Raw genomic sequence first — 21,231 nt, forward strand, 5'->3', positions numbered from 1 at the left:
CCCTAGCATTCCCCTTCTAAGACTACCTTTGGTCTCAGGAGACGTGTAGTATATGGACATGACATGGAACTAGGTGCCATCGAAGTTGCAAAAGAACATAAGAAATACAATATATAGTAGAGTTTTACAGAAAGTATTGGACTTTAAGTTGGTGTTGGGCAAATAAGTTTGTGAAATCTGTATTTTTGGGATTTGCCCACTTTTATTGTTAAAAATGGCTGCTGAAGTGGTAGAGCGTCGGCCTGGCATGCAGGAGTCCCGGGTTCGGTTCCTGGCCAGGGCACACAGGGGAAGCACCCATCTGCTTCTCCACCCCTCCCCCTCTCCTTCCTCTCTGTCTCTCTCTTCCCCTCCCGCAGCCGAGGCTCCACTGGAGCAAAGTTTGCGAGGCGCTGAGGATGGCTCTGTGGCCTCTGCCTCAGGCGCTAGAATGGCTCTGGTTGCAACAGAGCGATGCCCCAAGGTGGGCAGAGCATCGCCCCCTGGTGGGCATGCCAGGTGGATCCCCGTCGGGCGCATGCGGGAGTCTGTCTGACTGCCTCCCCATTTCCAGCTTCGGAAAAATACAAAAAAAAAAAAAAAAAAAATGGCTGCTGACCATGTGATTGCATTGCCCAGGTAATACTGCTAATTACCTTCGAGCTTGGGAGGAGTTATGCTAATATGTGCTAGAGGAGGGGTTGTCGCACTGAAAAGTGTTAAGAAGAAGGAGGAAAGAGGAATTAGGAGGCCATTTTTGTAGAGGCCACGTGTTTGCAGAGGAGGCAGGCAGCCAAGATGGCAGAGTACTGAAGGGGAATAGAGGTGAGGGGCTTTGTGAGCTCTGCTGAACTGGTAGGGGCCTTTGAATCTAGGAAAACTAGGAGAAAGTCAGTGGCTTTGGGATCCCTGAATGGAAAGAGAAGTGTTTTCCCTCTGTGTGTATTTACTCACCCGCCTGTGGGAACTAGAATAAAGAAATGGCTCACCAGTTCTTGGCTCCGCAGTTTCATTAACATCTATCTCAGGGATAGTCAACCTTTTTATACCTACCGCCCACTTTTGTATCTCTGTTAGTAGTAAAATTTTCTAACCACCCACCAGTTCCACAATAATGGTGATTTATAAAGTAGGGAAGTTAACTTTACTTTATAAAATTTATAAAGCAGAGTTACAGCAAGTTAAAGCATATAATAATAATTACTTACCAAGTACTTTATATCAGATTTTTGCTGTTTGGCAGAATAAATCTTTATAAAACAACTTACTAGAGTTAAATCTATCTTTTTATTTATACTTTGGTTGCTCCGCTACCGCCCACCATGAAAGCTGGAACGCCCACTAGTGGGTGGTAGGGACCAGGTTGACTACCACTGAATCAGAATCTAATGGAAACCTGCACCTGGCTGGCAGTGGCAATGGTCGTGACTACTGGACACACAGTTGGGATATACAAAAATGAAAGAAAGCCAGGGAATCAAGGAGAGAAGAGAACATTGCTTATGCATCTCTATGTTCCAAGTGCTTTAACATTAAGACATTTAATCTCCACTCTTAATTTGTATAACTGAGAATAGAGGCTCCAAGAGGTTAGGTACCCTTTTCAAAGTCACTTTGGTATAGATTTTATAGGGAAACTCAGTAGTTCTTTGTGGTAATTACATACACAGATAGATGGCATGAAACAGAAGTAAGAAAGACTGGAAAACTAGGTTTCACACACATAATTGAAAACCTTATTAAGCCATGTCCTTTTCACGACACTAGGCTGGTTTAGGATCTTGTTAGCTCTGTAACCAAAGACAAGTATCCTTAACCTCTCTCTTCCTGAATTCCTTTGTTTTTAAAATGAAAGGGAGGAGGAGTGATGGCATCATACCTTCCACAAAAAGTTCTTTTAGAATAAAGGAGAAAAATGTGAGGTGTGAGACAACCAGAACAATCAGGAGCTTTAGTCAAAGTGAAGAGCCAGGTGGGAAGAGCCAGAAGAGGGTGGCTAGAAAGAGCCCAGATAGTGGCAACAGTGGCCTAAGAACTCATTTAAATGTTTAGGCCCTCATCCTCCATGGTAGGGTTTCCTGTAAAGGGCTAGATAGTACACGTTTGTAGCTTTTAGCATAGTCGCCATCACAGCAACTTTACTCTGCCCCAAAGCAGCCATAGACAGTAGGTAAATGAATGGGCATGGTGAGGAAACAATAAAACTATTTATGGACATTGGGGGGGGGGGGCAACAAAAAACCCAAAAGTTTGTTAGTTTCAATGAGTCAATATAAAGAAGACATTCATACATAGAAAAATGCTATGCAAATTTAACTTACTTTTCATTGTTTCTAGTTTCAAAAATTGATATTCCAGTTGGGAGAACATGTCATAAACACAACTTATATAGAATAACCACAGAAGTGTAACTCAAGGTTCAGCTGTCTTGATGTCCTCAAGGTTTTTGTCTACTGGAGAACTCCTCCTCCTTTAAGATTTAATGGAAATGGTCTTGAACCCCCATCCTGTATCAAATGAGAAAAACCAGTATTGATCCCAGTATTTCTGATGTTCCTCAGCTGCCTCGCCTCTCTCCTTATAAACCACGGCTCTGCTCCACTCCTGCTGGCTGCTTTGTCTTTGCTGACTGGACTATTTACATCACACCCCCTACACTGAACACTGCCTGAATTTTTTAATTCTTCAAAATGCCACTGGCACCAAGCCATGCGTAGAGCAAACTTTTACTGAAGATTTGAGGGCAGAGCTGGTGGGGTTACAGCAGGGTCAATATTAGATATCCCTGTTCTTAAATGCCCTTTGCCCATTTCTGCCTTTGAGAAGTCCTCACTGGCCATCTCCTCACAAGCAGCCCTACCTAGCTCAGCATCATTTTGCTTCGTTTTTTTTTTCTTTTGCCTTCCCTTTTTTTTTTTCTTTTTTCTTTTTGTATTTTTCTGGTGAAAAGTGGGGAAGCAGAAAGACAGATTCCCGCACACACCCAACCGGGATCCACCTGGCATGCCCACCAGGGGGCGATGCTCTGCCCATCTGGGGCATTGCTGTGTTGCAAATGGAGCCATTCTAGCGCCTGAGGCAGAGGCCATGGAGGTGTCCTCAGCGTCCAGGGCAACTTTGCTCCCATGGAGTCTTGGCAGCGGGAGGGGGAGAGAGAGAGAGAGAGAAGAGAGAGAAAGGAGAGGGGGAAGGGTGAAGAAGCAGATGGGCGCTTCTCCTGTGTGCCCTGGTGGGGAATCGAACCTGGGATATCCACACGCCGGGCAAACACTGTACCACTGAGCCAATCAGCCAAGGTTGCCTTCCCATTTTCTACTTGCTACTCATAAGCCCCAACCCATTCTTTTTTTTTTTTTTTTTTTTTTTCATTTTTCCGAAGCTGGAAACTGGGAGGCAGTCAGACAGACTCCCGCATGCGCCCAACCGGGATCCACCCGGCATGCCCACCAGGGGGCGATGCTTTGCCCCTCTGGGGAGTCGCTCTGTTGTGTCCAGAGCCATTCTAGCACCTGAGGCAGAGGCCACAGAGCCATCCCCAGCGCCCGGGCCATCTTTGCTCCAATGGAGCCTTGGCTGCGGGAGAGGAAGAGAGAGACAGAGAGGAAGGAGAGGGGGAGGGGTGGAGAAGCAAATGGGCGCCTCTCCTGTGTGCCCTGGCTGGGAATCGAACCCGGGACTCCTGCACGCCAGGCCGACGCTCTACCGCTGAGCCAACTGGCCAGGACCAACCCATTCTTATTATACCTATTAGCAATAATAACCAACACTGGTTAAAAGCTAATTGTATCAGGCAGTATATGTGCGTTATGTATGTTCTTTCATTTTTCAGATATTTTCTCTACATTTATTTTGCCCCAGGTATAAGACCAAAGCTTTGGAGCTTCATCTTTTTATTCCTCAACCAGCCCATCTTCACCCATCACCTTGATGCCCACCTGGGGTGCATCTCGGCACCAGGAGTTGTCACTGCTGAGATGGCATTCGGTCCCAGTTCTCCTGTTGGCTCCTCCAGCTGGTGAAACTCTTCTTCAGGTGGCAGAGTTAAAGATTGTCATGCTTTCTGCTGTTATAGTATAGCTTTCTAAGTGTGGAAGTTTAGATCAGATTTGCTTTCAACAGCAAACAGAATTGGAAAGCCCACCCTTTCCTAAGAGGAGATAAGGACTTCTCTCCACGCTACATGCTACTTGTGTGAACTACATTGCATATATATATAACTCAATAAATTGTTGTGAACTCAGCTCCAGAAATAGTAATAATAGTAGCAACTAACGCTTACATTGAGCCTACAATGAGCAGTCAGCCTTATAACCTTTACCTATAAGGCAGGTCCAGTTATCCCCTGGATATTGATGATGAGGGTGCCAAGGCACAGTGAAGTCAAGGAACTTGCCCAAGGATAAGTGGCAGAACCTGAAGCAGAGCAGTAATCTGACCCTAGTACTAGTCCAGGAGCACTAACCACTGCTTGCTGCTGCCTCTCAGGAAGAAACCAGGCTAAGAGAAAAATCCGTGTGCAGGTAAAGGAGCACTTTACTGAGGCTTCATTTTCCTTTATGTCAGCTTTGGAAAACATGAGAGAAGAGATAGGAATGGAGACTAAAAAGACCAAGAGGTTCTGAGCTCAGATCATTGTGAAGTAGAAGAAGGTAGATTAGTTAATGGAACATATGGGTATCTACATCCATTTTTAAATATATATATATATAATTTATTGAGGTAAAATTTATATAACATAAAACTAACCTTTTTAAAGTGAACAAATCAGTGACATTTAATATACTCATAACGTTGTACAAATACCACCTCTGTCTAGTTCCAAAACATTTCTATTACTCTGAAGTGAAGCCACAGACTTATGAAGTGGTCACTCCCAGTTACTTATTACCCCCTAGCCCTGGGCACCATCAACCTGTATTGTCTCTGTGGACTTATTTGTTCTAAATAGTTCATATAAATGGAATCATACAATAATAAGCCTTTGTGTTTGCCTTCTTTGATTAGCATAATGTTTTCTAGGTCCCTCTGTGTAAGAAGAAGCATATATCAGTACTTCATGCTTGTGTGTGTGTGTGTGTGTGTGTGTGTGTGTGTGTGTGTGTGGCAGAGACAGAGGGAGTCAGAGAGAGGAACAGATAAGGACAGACAGGAAGGGAGAGAGATGAGAAACATCAATTTTTTGTTATGTAACTTTAGTTGTTCATTGATTGCTTTATCATATGTGCCTTGACCATGGGCCTTCAGCAGACTGAGTAACCCCTTGCTCAAGCCAGTGACCTTGGGTCCAAGCTGGTGAGCTTTGCTCAAACCAGATGAGTTCACACTCAAGCTGGCGACCTTGGGGTCTCGAACCTGGGTCCTCCACATCCCAGTCTGACGCTCTATCCACTGCGCCCACCACCTGGTCAAGTAATACTTCATGCTTTTTATCACTGAATAATATTCTGTCATATGTACCTCACACAATTTGTTTATCCTGTCAGCTACTGATTGACATTTGGCCTGTTTCCATCTTTTGACTATTATGAATAATGCTGCTATGAACATGTACATATATGTAGTTGTTTGAATACCTGTTTTCAGTTCTTTTGAGTCTATAACCAGGAGTAGTATTGTGGGGCCACTGGGTAATTCCATGTTTAATTTTATGAGGAATTCTACATCCTTTTGAAACTCTTCTTTAAAGTTATATTATTAATAATATAAACAATATTAGATGTGAGAAATATATTAAACATTTTAAATCAGATTGTCTCAATCTTAGCACTGTTGATGTTGGGCACCGGCACTTTACTGCGGGGGCTGACCTGTGCGTTGTAGGAAGTATAGCAGAAATCCTGGTCTCTACCCAGTCGATGTCAGTACCATGACCCTCATTTGTGAGGACTAATAACGTCTCCAGACATTATCAAATATCCCCTGGGAGGCAAAATGACCTCCTTCCCACTGTTTTAAAGAATTCCCTGTAAACTTGAAGCAAATATGGCACTAAAGCAGAATACTAAAACAAAGTAAGGCCATTAAGAAATGAATGTTCCTTTCAAGTTAGCATACAGAAAATACTTTTTGTTTACCATGTAATGTAAAGGAGTTTGCATGTGTGATAACCAGAAAAAATTTTATCATCAGATATTCATGTAACTTTCATATGTACTTTTAGTACCATAAACCTAGCTCATCCACAGAACTCCAAGAAAAACAGCTTTTTACCGGAGTACACATTACATACCAAATTACATTTATAGCAGACTGCGTCACATAATTTTTAAGATGGCAATTGGAAGCAAGATTTGCAAGATATTTTTAATATGGTAATATTTACTATTTCACACATAGACTCAGAGCTGATAAAGAATTTTCTATTTGGTTCAGCCAAATAATGGAAAGACAAATGCTGATTTTCACTATTAGCATACAATGAACCAAAATGATATTTTTACATTTACTGTTAAAGATCATGGTAAGTTAGTTGTAGAGTAGGAACTCTTGAGTACACAAATACCTTTACCTTCAAAAATCTGTCAAGATCAAGACTGTTATGAAAATGGACCAGCTTTAGGTACACACAGCATTGGTATAGAGGTCACAGCAGTTAGCAAGGGCTATGGCACTGAACTCTTTATTTTCCCATGGACCGGAAAAAGAAGGAGTGTTGGTGCCATTCAGAGAAGAACTGAAATGAAAAGCAGAGAGATACTTAGTGAGATTTAAAACACACACACACACACACACACACACACACACACACACACACACACACACAAGACATAAATAAGTTTTACCAAGCAACTGAAAAAAAACCACAAAAATAAAGACCTATAAATGGACCCAATCACAATGACAATTAAATAGGACAGAATTAAATGTATTTTCTCATTCATGCCCACGATAATCTCTCAGCCCCATGTAACCACCATTCTACTCTGTTTTTATGAGTTTGACAATTAAAAAAATTTTTTGGTTCTACATATAAGTATACCATGCGGTATGTATCTTTATCAGTCTTATATCACTTTGCTTAATGTTGTTGCAAATAACAGGATTTCCTTCTTTTATAAGGATAAATATTTCAGTGTGTGTGTGTGTGTGTGTGTGTGTGTGTGTGTGTGTGTGTGTACCACATTTTCTTTATCCATTCACCTGTCAGTGGACACATAGGCTGTTTTAACACCACGGCTATTGTGAATGTTCCTTCAATGAACATGGGAATACAGATAGTGATTTCATGTCCTTTGTATATATACCCAGAAGTGGGATTGCTGGATCATGTGGTAGTTTTATTTTATCTTCTTTAGGAACCTCCATACTCCTTTTCCATAGTGCCTGTACTATTTTACATTCCCACCAATTGTATATTAGGGTTTCCTTTTCTCCACATCATTGCCAGCATTTATCTCTTTTCCTTTTTTAAAAATATTCTTAAATTTTTATTTATTTATTCTTTTTAAAGAGAAGCGAGAGAAAGAGAGAGAGAGAGAAGCGTGGGAGGAGCAGGAAGCATCAACTTTCATATGTGCCTTGACCAGGCAAGCCCAGGGTTTCAAACTGGTGTCCGCAATGTTTCAGGTCTTTTTATCCACTGCGCCACCATGGGTCGGGCTATCTCTCTCTCTCTCTCTTTTTTTTTTTTTTTTTTTTTTGGTAATAGCCAGCCTAACAGGTGTAAGGTGATAGATATATCATGGTGATTTTGATTTGCATTTGCCTGCTTGTTAGTGGTGTTAAGCACATTTTCAGGTATCAGTTGGCTATTTGAATGTTTTCTTTGGAATACTGTATTCAGTTCTTCTGCCTGTTTTTTAATTGGATTATTAAAAAAATTTTATTTTATATGTTTGCAATTTAGTTGTATAAGTTCATATAAGTTACTTATATGTTATGTTTTATATATTAATCCTTTATTGGATATGTGTTTTTGCAGATGTTTTCTTGCATTCTACAAGTTGATTTTTTCATTTTGTTAATGTTTTCTTTTGCTGTGCAGATGCTCTTTACTTTAATAAAATCGCACTTGTTTGTTTTTTACTTCTGTTGCCTTTGCTTTTATTGTCAAATCAATGTCAAGGAGTTTCCTGCCTAGATTTTCTTTTAGCAGTTTTAAGGTTTCAAGTTTTACATTCAGGTCTTTAATCCATTTTGAGTTTGATTGTTGTGTACGTGTAAGGTAGGGGCCCATTCAGTTTCATTCTTTTGCATGTGGATATAACAGTTTCCTAACACCATTAATTGAAGACTATCTTTTCCCCATTGTATGTTCTTGGCTGCTTTATTGAAAACTAATTGACAACTTATCCATTGGTTTATTTATGGGCTGTCTTCTGTTTCATTGATCTATGTGTTTGGTTTTACACCAATACCATACCATTTTCATTACTATAGATTTATAATATAGCTTGAAAGCAGGAAATACAATGCCTCCAGCTTTGTTTTTTCTTTCACAAGTTTGCTTTGGCTATCTAGGATCTTTAGTGGTTTCATGTGAATTTTAAGATTGTTTTTTCTATTTCTATATAAAATGCCATTGGGATCTTGGTAGAGATTGCATTGAATCTGAAGTTTGCTTTGGGCAGTATGGGCCTTTTAATAATATTAATTCTTCTAACCCATGAACATGGGATATTTTTCCATTTATTTGTGTCTTCAATTTCTTTCATCAATATTTTATACTTTCCAGTGTTCAGATCTTTCATCTCTTTGGTTAAATTTTTTCCTAAGTATTTTATTATTTGATGCAATTGTAAATGGGATTGAACTATTTCTAATAGTTCATTGTTAATGTGTAGAAACACAACTGATTTTTGTATATTAATTTTGTAACCTGCAACTTACTGAATGTGTTTATAAGTTGTAACACGTTTTTGGTGGAGTCGTTAGAGTTTTTATATATAAGATCATGTCATCTGCAAACAGACAATTTTACATTTTTTCATGATTTGGGTGCTTTTTATCGCCTTTTCTTGCATAATTGCTCTGGATATATTGAATAAAAGTAGTGAGAGTGGACATTCTTGTCTTATTCCTGATCTTACAGGAAAAGCATCAAGCTTTCTATCATTGAGTATGATGTTAGCTGTGAGCCTGTTATACAGGGAGGGGCAAAAGTAGGTTTACAGCTATGAATATGCAAGACACAGAGTTTATTCTTATATTATTATTTATTTATTATTGTATTGTTTTCCATACAAACATTTGTAAACCTGTTGTTCCACCCTGTATATAGCCTTTATTATGTTGATATACATTCCTTCTATATCTAATTTGTTGAGTTTTTTTATCATGAAGCAATGTTGAATTTTGTCAAATGCTTTTTTCTTCATCTCTTGAATGATTGTATGATTTTTGTACTTTATATCTTTTATTTTGTTAAAATGGTATATCACATTTATCGATTTGTGTATATTAAAATATCCTTGCATTCCCAGGAATAAATCCCACTTGATCATGATGTATGACTCTTTTAATATATTGTTGAATTAGGTTTATTAATATTTTGTTGAGGATTTTTGCATCTGTATTCACCAGAAATATTGGTCTGTCATTTTCTTGTAATGTCACTGTCTGACTTTGGTATCAGGGTAATGCTGGCCTTATAAAATAAGTTTGGAAGTGCTTATTCCTCTTGATTTTAGGAAGAGTTTGAGAAGAAGAAGATTGGTATTAATTCTTTTTTGAATGTTTGGTAGAATTTACCAGTAAAACCATCTGGACCTGTACTTCTTTTTTTTTTTTTGAGAAGGTTTGATTACTGAGTCCATCACCTTACTAGTAATCAGTGTGTTCAGATTTTCTGCTTCATGATTCAGTCTTGGCAGGTTGTATGTTTCTAGGAATATATCCATTTCTTCTATGTTATCTAATTTGTTGAGATTTAATTGTTCATAGTACAAGTGACCCTTAAACAACAAGGGGGTTAGGATTGTCAACCTCCCACATAGTTGAAAATCGACAAATAACTACAGTTAGCCTTCTGCATACATAGATTCTTATTTGCAGAGTTGACCCTTGAACAACCCAGATTTGAACTGCATTGGTCAACTGAATTTCAGCCAACTGAAAAAGAAATCATGTACAGTATAAGTGGACCCACACAGTTCAAATCTGTGTTGTTCAAGAGTCAACTATAGTTACTTATGACCCTTAGCATTTCTGTGTTCAGTTATAATCTCTTCTCTTCCATTTCTAATTTTATTTGAGTCTTATTTTTCTTAGCTTAACTAAAGGTTTGGTTTTTGTTTATCTTCTCAAAAAAATAAACATCTCTTATTTTCATAGATCTTTTCTGTGTCTTTTTGGTCTTCATTTCATTTCTTTCTGCTCTGATCATTGTTATTTTCTGTCTTCTACTAATTTTAGGCTTATTTTTTTTCTAGTTCTTCCGATGTTAAATTAAGTCATTAATTTAGCTCGTTATTTTTTTCTTAATGCAGATGTTGATCATTATAAAGTTCCCTATTAGAACTGCTTTTGTTGAATTTCTTACATTTTGATATGTTATATTTTGACTTTTGCTTATCCCAAGATTTTTTCAAGTTTTTTCTAGTTTTATTAAGATATAATTGACATATAACATTGTATAGAGCATACAAAATGATTTGATATACAGATATGCCTATTTTAATGTGATTACCAAAATCTTTAGTTAAGATTTAGTTACTTTCTTTTCCTTATCAAGATATTTTTAAATTTCTCTTTTGATTTCTCTTTTGATCAATTGTTTAGTAGCATGCTGTTTCATCTCCACATATTTGTGTATTCACCAGGTTTTTTTTTGTAATTGATTTTCTATTTCATACCTTTGTGGTTGAGAAAAATGCTTGATACAATTTCAACTTCCTAAATTTATTAAGACTTGTTTGGTTGCCTAACATGTGATCTATTAGATAATTTTCACAAGTACTTGAGAAGATGTTGGATGGATTGTTTTGTAAATGTATAGTAGGTCTATCTGGTATAACACGTAGTTTAAGTTCAATCTTTCCTTGTTAATTTCTGTCTATATGATCTATCAATTATTAAAGGGGAATACTAAAGTCTTCTATAATTATTGTATTTCTGTGTTTCTTATAAAGCTGGTCTAGTGGTGATGAATTCCTTCATCTTTTGCTTGTCAGGAAAACACTATTTCTCCACTTCTGAAAGACAGCTCTGCCTGATAAAGCATTATTGGCTGGCAGTTTTTTCTTTTGAATCTATCATCCCATTCACTTCTGAACTGCAAGGTTTCTGCTGAAAAATCTGCTGATACTCTTATGGGGTCCCCTTGTACAAACCAAGTTATTTGTCTCTTGCTGCTTTTAAGAGTCTCTCTCTGTTTTTTAACTTCTGACAGTTTGTCTCCTTAATGTCCCAAAGAGGTTTGCAGTCAGCAGCTAGATGTAGGCTGATTAGAAGCTGGATCCTCAGGTACCAGCTGGGAAAGTATGCAGTCAAACCCCTTGCAGGGAAAAACTGAGAGATGGTTATTTTTGCCTACTATGCTGAACCTGGGTGTATAATTATTGGGGGTGAGGTGGTTCTGTGCTCATTTAAAAAACTGCATCTTTTTTTTGCTATATTTCTCATTGGACTAATGAATGCAAGCCCTGTTTTAGAGCTGGGTGCTTTGGGGGCCTGTCCCTTCAATGGCAACCATAAAAATCGGGGCATTAGATGTGTGTACAATCTCCTTCCAGGGATATATTAGCAACTTAGTTTTATTGTTGAAGTTAGCTGGAGGTTAAAAGTAGGCTCCAAGGAGGATCACGGCCCTCAGTGCATGGTAAATAGAAGCTGGAGCCTTAGGCAGTGGCTTGTAAGGTGTGTAGTCAGTCCCCTTCAAGGGAGAGACTTGGGAGATGGTTGTTTTGCCTGCTCCCTCTGCAGTGAGCCCTTGGCGGAGAGCCATGGGGAGTGCTCTCATGCATACACACATTAACAATGGCTTTTTAAAATCTGCTACAGTCGTACAGGACTCATAAATGCAAGTCCAGTCGGCTATCAGAGCCAGGTGATCTGTGGGCTTGTTCCTTGGGCAGCACCACAAAAACTATGGCATTAGACCTGTGCACAAGATTTTCCTAGAGAAATGCTAATGACCTGGTTTTATCATTGAAGTATGCCAGAGGGAGAAGGTGGGGGAAGTGCCCATAGGCTTGCTTGGGTTCTGGGGAGACTGCAGTCAGCACTAAGATATGTACTAATTAGAAGCCAGGAACCCAGGCAGCAATTTGGAAAGTATGATGTCAAATCCTTCCCCAGAAAGACTGGGAGATGAGCAGTTTTGACTCTTCCCTCTGCACTGAGCCTTGGAGGACAACTGCAGTGCTCATTGCCTGTTAAGAACTCTTCTTTGTTTTCTATAGTTCTGTGAGAGTCAGGAACCCAAGCCCCGTATGCTTTCAGAGCTAGATGTTCAGAAAGCCTGTCCTTCAGGTGGGAGCCTTAAAATTTGGTGCCTTAGATGTGCACTCCAAACCCTTCACCCTCTGGAAGAAGCTGAGAGTTGGGAGTTCCCCCAATTACACACAGCTAGCCAGGGGTGGAGTTTGTGGTAAAACTGTGTCTTAGCCTTTTCTACTCAATTCAGTGTGGGCATTTTCTCAGTTGCCCAATGTGTTGGAGTCACTCAGCTAGTTTCTGGTTCTCTCAGAGGGAATTTCTACATGGCTGCACATTCAGTGCAGCTGGGAGAGGGGAAATGCAGGAGCGTCCTATATCACCATCTTGGCCTAGAGTCTCTTGACTTACTTAGTATAAATAAATTGGACAAAAACATGATCTCTTTCAGATTCTAGGTGCTTATGATACTCAGTAAGTGACTATAGACAAAAAGCCTTGTTGTAGCTTTGGAGGCAGAAATGAGCAGGAAAAACAATTTTAGTAGTTTTTCAGTAAAGTTCAGTGATGGAAAAACAACTCACTGTTAAACAAAAATCAGACATTTCCATTTTATTTAATTACTTTAGATTATATATACTTACAATGAAAACCACTGAACTGCCACAAGAACATAGATATCAGCACGACGCCAATCTATCCAGTTTATAATTCATCTTTAATAGTACATTAAAAGGATTATTTTTTTAAAAGATATTGGTTGTCTACTGTGATGATAACCTCCAAACCCAAGAGAATAACATCTGTTCATTTGGCATTGTAACCTGTTAAGCAGCTAGCACCTGAACAGCTACCTATATAGTAAACAGATCACTTACTTAATGATAATTTCCAAATATAGCTCCAGCTCCGATTTATCTCCTGAACCCCAGACCTTAGTTGGCTTGTGAGTAGCCAACTTCACATGGTGATCCCACAGGTACCTCCAAGTCAACATATCCCACTAAATTAAGCTAAACCATAATCTTTCCTCTTTATTCCCACTCCTGGAACTAGTCCTCTTCTCAGTGAACTAATGGCACCCCTTACGCCTGCTTACCAAACCAGAAAGGAGACAGTCATTTGAGGTTCCTTTCCCTTCCTTACCCCATCCTTCTGTCCTATCTAGCAGTCCTATTAATCAGATTGGGAATTATAAACAATTATTATTAATACATTAAAAGCTCTAGTGGATAAAGTAAACAGCATTAAAGAACAGATGGATAATGTAAGCAGAGATACAGGAATTCTTGGTCTAGTCATCTCCATCCTCATAACCACTTAGGATCAGCTGTCACCATTTCTCACTTAGCCTGTGACAGAAAAGTGTTTACTGGTCTTCCTGACATCTAAAGGGATATAAAAATGATCTTTTTAAAAAATATAATCTTATTATGTTCAAAATTTTGTAAAGCAAAACCTAAATTCTTTAGCATTTCGTACAAGGCCTTATAAGATATTTTAGTTTCATCTCCCAGAACTCCCTTTATTTACCCACATATCACTATTACACACATCTTTTGCTTTGGCAGAACCAAACATTCTAGTTCCTCAAGTCGTTCTTTCTGTGTATCCTATAACGAGTTCTTTTAGTTTGATGATATATGCTCTTCTTTTTCTACTGGCTTTTTTCAGAATTTTTCTTTATTTCTGATTTCCTGTAGTTTGAAAATATGCTTAGGGGTAGTTTTTTGGTATTTATCCTACTTGGTGTTCTCTACGGTTCCTGGATCTTGGCTTGTTGTCTGACATTATTGGGAAAATTCTGTCATTATCATTTCAAATATTTTTTCTACTCCCTTCTTCTCCTTCTGGTATTCTCATTGCATGAATGTTATACCTTTTATAGTTAGACCACAGTTCCTGGATCTATTTGGGGTTTGTTTTTTTGCTCTAGTATTTATTCTCTTTGCTTTTCAGTTTTGATAGTTTTTATTGACATGTCTTCAAGCCCAGAGATTTTTTCCTCAGCTGTATCCAGTTTAATAATAAACCCATCAAAGGCATTATTTATTTTTGTTACCATGCTTTTTGACCTCTAGGATTTCTCTTTGGTTCTTTCTTAGGATTCCTATATCTCTGCTTACATTATCCATCTGTTCTTGCATGCTGTTTACTTTACCCATTAGAGCTTTTAATGTATTAATCACAGTTGTTTTAAATTCCCAATCTGATCAATCCCAACATCCCTGCCATGTGTGGTTCTGATGCTTGCTCCATCTCTTCAAATTGTGTTTTTTGCCTTTTAGGGTGCCTTGGAAATATTTTTGATAACCAGACATGATGTACACATAAAAGAAACTGTTGTAAATAGTAATGTGATGTGGGGAAAGGGACATATCTATAGTGCTATGACTAAGTCTCAATCTTTTGAGCCTATGCCTCTGGACTGTGGACTTCATAAGTATTTCTCAGGTTTTTCCTCTCCCCTTATGTGAGCCAGGATGGCAAGAGTGGGCTGAAGTTGGGTATTTCCATTTTCCCAGGTCAGTTAAGCTCTGATAATATTTTAGCAGATTAGGCTATGATTAACTAGTTTCCCTGAGGGCAATCCTTGTTAAAAAACAAAGACAGGTGACGTCACGGAAATGGCGCCTTGAGCAGCGCGTCCGACAGATCTCCCCAAAATCACAACAAATTTATCAACTAGAAACAGGAAAATTTATCTTCGGAGCAAACTGAAAGCAATAGGACTGTTATCACTCGAATCTGAAAGACGAGGGTGTGGAGGAAGCTACCCCAGGGACGTTCACTCAAGCCGCGAGAAAGTGCGCCTGGGGTAAGTCATCCCGCACTCGGAAGCCGCCGCCGCCGCCGCCGCCGCCGCCGCCGCCAGCCCGGGTCGGTTGCAGAACGAGCGGCGAGCAGCTGCGGGCGCGCTCCCGGTCTGGTTGCAGACCGAGCATTGGAGACCGAGCACCGCTAACGTTCCCAGCGGCCCGCGCACGGGGAGCGGGAGAGGCCCCAGGGCGGTATTCCCTACTTGGGAGATTCTCTCCGCGGGCGGGGCACCTCACCCAGCCATTCAAGCTAACAATCAAGCGTTGGGGGAGGGGCGCGCGCAGGCAGCCTGAAATACCTTCGGGAGCACAGCTGCGACCCAATTACTAAAATTAACTTAACCAGTGAAATCTGCGCACCCTCGGTTCTAATTGATAAGATCTCTCTCAGTTCACCGACCCAAGACAAGAGGCTTGATATTTTTTGGTGCCTCTCGCTAAAGGGGCGGGGGCAACTTCTGATTGATAGAGCCTCCATATTCAGGGATAAACGCTAACAAGAAGGACTTGGCAGATAATAAGATCTATAGCACACTAGTCGCAAGCAGAGGCTAGTGCCTCTTCTTACCGGCCAAAACAGGCTACAAAGTGTGGAAAGCCTGGGTTGAGAGGTCCAACGGAATGCTAGGCGCTGAACAATCACCTTGACAACAATTGACTCCCACCCCCGCCTGATTACACTGGAGGCCCTGACTGTCAGAGCCCTTCCCAGAGCCTTGCACTGAGTGGGGATAGAGTGGGGATTTCCCAGCTCTTTGAGCCTCTTACTCCCCAGACAGAAGCAGTGGCAGCCTTGTGGCTGGATCGCCAGGCTGCTGGTTCGGGAAGGGGGGACTGGGAGAGAGAATCCACGAAGGCGAACTCTCTCGTCGGTAGACCCTGCAGACGCCGGCAGGCCTTGACTACCAGCAAGACTAAAGCCAATTGTGTGACATTGCCGTAGAACCCCATCAATTGCAAGTCCCTGCCTGGGTGTGGCGCAGGGGCAGGGCCTGGGCTGCAGAGTCGCCGACCGGGAAGAGGGAGAGAGGAGAAGGAGGAAGAGGTTGACATCTCAAAATCAGGAAAAATCCACAGACTTTGCAGCTTGTTCCACTGTTTGTTTTTTTTTTTTTTTTTTTGTTGTTGTTGTTGTTGTTGTTGTTTGCTCCTTCTATCTTATTGCCTTTGTTTCCTCCACCTCAGTCCTTCTATTCTCTGCCCATCTTATGCTTCCCTTTTCTTGAACTACACTACCCATAAGTGTTACATTTTATTTCTCTTCTTCATCCTCACCCTCCTTTGGGGTTATACTCCAGGACACTTAATTCTCACTCTCGCCTCTTTTGTTTTTTTTGCCTTATTTTGTTTTTTTCTCTTCCTTTTTTATTTCTTCCTTCGTTTTTCTCTTTTTCTTATTTTTTCCTTTCTATTCGTTTTTTCTTTTCTCGTTTTACTTTCCTCCCATTTAATCCTCAATCACGAACAAATTAGTTAATTTGGGACTCAAGGTTTTTTTTGGCTTTGTTTTTCTTTTTCGGTTTTGTTTTTGTTTTTTTCTGGTTGGTTTGTTTTTGTGGCATTTTGGGTCCTCCCAACCCAAGGTCTCCATTGTATTTGATCTTTGCTCCACTTAATACAACGTATTTTTACTTATTATTTTTATTTTTTCTTCTTGATTATTCCTTTTTTTGTCCTTTTTTCTGGTTCCCTCTTGTCCCTCTCATTATATCTCTTGGTTGACCGTCACCCGCAGGCAGATCAACTTATGCTTGTCTAAGATTTTCTTCTTTTTTTTTTTTTTTTTTTTTTTATTTATTTATTTTTTTTTTTTGCCCCCTTGAACTCTACACCGCAAACCAGGCCCTCCATTATAGGCACGATATTTCCCTGAGGAGGGGAGAGGAGGGAAGGAGAACAAAGAAAAAAAAAGGGGGAAATAATAAATTATTACTGCTTTTTTTTTGTGGGGTGTCTTACCCTTTGTTTTTTTTTTTTTTTTTTTTGTTTTTGTTTTTTTTGTTTTTTTGTTTTTTTGTTTTTTTGTTTTTTACTTTTTACTCTTTATTAATTCTAATTAGTGCTATCAACAAGACCACCCTCAGATGCCAATAAGAAAGAGGAAATCAAATATTATGGATACAAAAGAAAGAGAGGTAACACAAATAGATGTGGAAAAATCTATGGAGAAAAGACTTAACATATTGGAAGCCTTGGAGCTAAATGACAGAGAATTTAAAATAGAAATCTTAAAAATACTCAGAGATATACAAGAAAACACGGAAAGGCAATATAGGGAGATCAGAAAACAACTCAATGAACACAAAGAATATATTACCAAGGAAATTGAAACTATAAAAACAAATCAAACAGAAATGAAAAACTCAATTCACGAGCTGAAAAACGAGGTAACAAGCTTAGCTAGCAGAACAACCCAGATTGAAGATAGGATTAGTGAAATAGAAGACAAACAACTTGAGGCACAACAGAGAGAAGAAGAAAGAGACTCAAAAATAATAAAAAACGAGAAAGCCCTACAGGAATTAGCTGACTCCATCAGAAAGAATAACATAAGAATAATAGGTATATCAGAGGGAGAAGAGAAAGAAAATGGAATGGAGAATATACTCAAACAAATAATAGACGAGAACTTCCCAAGCCTGTGGAAAGAACTAAAGCCTCAAATTCAAGAAGCAAACAGAACACCGAGTTTTCTTAACCCCAACAAACCCACTCCAAGGCACATCATAATAAAGATGACACAAACCAATGACAAAGAAAAAATTCTCAAGGCAGCCAGGGAAAAGAAGAGTACAACATATAAAGGAAGGCCTATTAGATTATCATCAGATTTCTCAGCAGAAACTCTACAAGCTAGAAGAGAGTGGACCCCAATATTTAAAGCCCTGAAAGAGAGGAACTTTCAGCCAAGAATACTATACCCATCAAAGCTATCCTTCAAGTATGAAGGAGATATAAAAACATTCACAAATACAGAAAAGATGAGAGAATTTATCACAAGAAAGCCCCCACTCCAGGAAATACTAAAGGGGGTTTTCCAACCAGATTCAAAGAACAAAAGAAAACAACACCACAAGTAACAGCTCCACCAAGAACACAATAAAACCAAACTTAAACTGTGACAACAAAGGAAAAAAAAGGGGGGAGAGAATGGAGATTAACAGTAGCAAAGGACGATGAAGTGCAGAAATACTTATAAGATAGGGTACTACAATGAATATGGTAGGTACCCTTTTCATTACTTAATGGTAACCACCCTAGAAAAAACCACCACAAAAACACATGACTTAAAAAAGGTAGCAACAGAGGAAAGAAGTATGGAACACAAACAAACAGAAACAAATGATAGAAAAACAAAAGAGAAGAATCAAACTAGATACAAAACTAACAGAAAGCAATTTATAAAATGGCAGTAGGGAACCCACAAGTGTCAATAATTACACTAAATGTAAATGGATTAAACTTACCAATAAAAAGACACAGAGTAGCAGAATGGATTAAAAAAGAAAATCCAACTATATGCTGCCTACAAGAAACACATCTAAGCAACAAGGATAAATACAAATTCAAAGTAAAAGGCTGGAAAACAATACTCCAAGCAAACAACACCCAAAAAAAAGCAGGTGTAGCAATACTCATATCTGATAATGCTGACTACAAGACAGAAAAAGTACTCAAAGACAAAAATGGTCACTTCATAATGATTAAAGGGACACTGAATCAAGAAGACATAACAATCCTTAATATATATGCACCAAACCAAGGAGCACCAAAATATATAAGACAGCTACTTATTGACCTTAAAACAAAAACTAACAAAAATACAATCATACTTGGAGACCTCAATACTCCGCTGACGGCTCTAGATCGGTCATCCAAACAGAGAATCAATAAAGATATAGTGGCCTTGAACGAAATACTAGAACACCTGGATATGATAGACATCTACAGGACACTTCATCCCAAAGCGACAGAGTATACATTTTTCTCTAGTGTACATGGAACATTCTCAAGAATTGACCATATGTTGGGCCACAAAGACAATATCAGCAAATTTAGAAAAATTGAAATTGTACCAAGCATATTTTCTGATCATAAAGCCTTGAAACTAGAATTCAACTGTAAAAAAGAGGGGGAAAAACCCACAAAAATGTGGAAACTAAACAACATACTTCTAAAAAATGAATGGGTCAAAGAAGAAATAAGCGCAGAGATCAAAAGATACATACAGACAAATGAAAATGAAAATACGACATATCAGAATCTCTGGGATGCAGCAAAAGCAGTAATAAGAGGAAAGTTCATATCACTTCAGGCCTATATGAACAAACAAGAGAGAGCCGAAATAAACCACTTAACTTCACACCTTAAGGAACTAGAAAAAGAAGAACAAAGACAACCCAAAACCAGCCGAAGAAAGGAGATAATAAAAATCAGAGCAGAAATAAATGAAATAGAGAACAGAAAAACTATAGAAAAAATCAATAAAACAAGGAGCTGGTTCTTTGAAAAGATCAACAAAATTGACAAACCCTTAGCAAGACTCACCAAAGAAAAAAGGCACAGGACTCAAATAAATAAAATCCAAAATGAAAGAGGAGAGATCACCACAGACATCATAGATATACAAAGAATTATTGTAGAATACTATGAAAAATTATATGCCACCAAATACAACAATCTAGAAGAAATGGATAAATTCCTAGAACAATACAACCTTCCTAGACTGAGTCATGAAGAAGCAGAAAGCCTAAACAGACCAATCAGCAGGGAGGAAATAGAAAAAACTATTAAAAACCTTCCCAAAAATAAAAGTCCAGGCCCAGACGGTTATACTAGTGAATTCTATCAAACATTCAAAGAAGACTTGGTTCCTATTCTACTCAAAGTCTTCCAAAAAATTGAAGAAGAAGCAATACTTCCAAACACATTTTATGAGGCCAACATAACCCTCATACCAAAACCTGGCAAGGATGGCACAAAGAAAGAAAACTACAGACCAATATCTCTAATGAATACAGATGCTAAAATTCTAAACAAAATACTGGCAAACCGAATACAACAACATATTAAAAAAATAATACATCATGATCAAGTGGGATTCATCCCAGAATCTCAAGGATGGTTCAACATACGCAAAACGGTTAACGTAATACACCATATCAACAAAACAAAGAACAAAAACCACATGATCTTATCAATAGATGCAGAAAAGGCTTTTGATAAAATACAACACAATTTTATGTTTAAGACTCTCAACAAAATGGGTATAGAAGGAAAATATCTCAACATGATAAAGGCCATATATGATAAACCATCAGCCAACATCATTTTAAACGGCAAAAAACTGAGGACTTTCTACCTTAAATCAGGAACAAGACAGGGTTGTCCACTCTCTCCACTCTTATTTAACGTGGTGCTAGAAGTTCTGGCCAGAGCAATCAGACAAGACAAAGAAATAAAAGGCATCCATATTGGAAAAGAAGAAGTAAAGGTATCACTTTTTGCTGATGATATGATCCTATACATCGAAAACCCGAAGGACTCCACAAAAAGATTATTAGAAACAATAAACCAATACAGTAAGGTCGCAGGATACAAAATTAACATACAGAAGTCCATAGCCTTTCTCTATGCCAACAATGAAATATTAGAAAACGAACTCAAAAAAATAATCCCCTTCACGATTGCAACAAAAAAAAAAAAATACCTAGGAATAAACATAACAAAAAATGTAAAGGACCTATATAATGAAAATTACAAAGCATTGTTAAGGGAAATCGAAAAAGATACAATGAGATGGAAAAATATTCCTTGTTCTTGGATAGGAAGAATAAATATAATCAAAATGGCCATATTACCCAAAGCAATATACAAATTTAATGCAATTCCCATCAAAATCCCTATGAGATTTTTTAAAGAAATGGAACAAAAAATCATCAGATTTATATGGAACTATAAAAAACCCCGAATAGCCAAAACAATCCTAAGGAAAAAGAATGAAGCTGGGGGCATTACAATACCTGACTTTAAACTATATTATAGGGCCACAATAATCAAAACAGCATGGTATTGGCAGAAAAATAGACACTCAGACCAATGGAACAGAATAGAAAGC

At 38.6% G+C, this 21,231-nt stretch overlaps 1 protein-coding gene across 2 annotated transcripts in view; it reads right to left on the reverse strand.

Moving 5' to 3' along the window:
* Positions 1–2,307: 2,307 nt before the first annotated feature.
* SLC28A2 (solute carrier family 28 member 2) overlaps positions 2,308–21,231 on the reverse strand; it is a 52,979-nt gene continuing 34,055 nt past the window's right edge. The window contains exons 18-20 of one of the 2 annotated variants that reach the window (XR_010752021.1): positions 6,488–6,652; positions 3,915–4,042; positions 2,308–2,486 (exon numbers count right to left, since the gene is read on the reverse strand). Coding sequence is in view for 1 of the 2 variants with exons in the window: in XM_066388502.1 (XP_066244599.1) it covers positions 6,535–6,652 (118 nt within the window). In the remaining variant the exon portion in view is untranslated. Of the gene's footprint in view, positions 2,487–3,914; positions 4,043–4,708; positions 6,653–21,231 lie in introns of those variants that run through there. The other variant, XM_066388502.1, reaches the window with a different exon arrangement.

The sequence above is a fragment of the Saccopteryx leptura genome, chromosome 6, assembly GCF_036850995.1.
Source record: "Saccopteryx leptura isolate mSacLep1 chromosome 6, mSacLep1_pri_phased_curated, whole genome shotgun sequence".
NCBI lineage: Eukaryota > Metazoa > Chordata > Mammalia > Chiroptera > Emballonuridae > Saccopteryx > Saccopteryx leptura.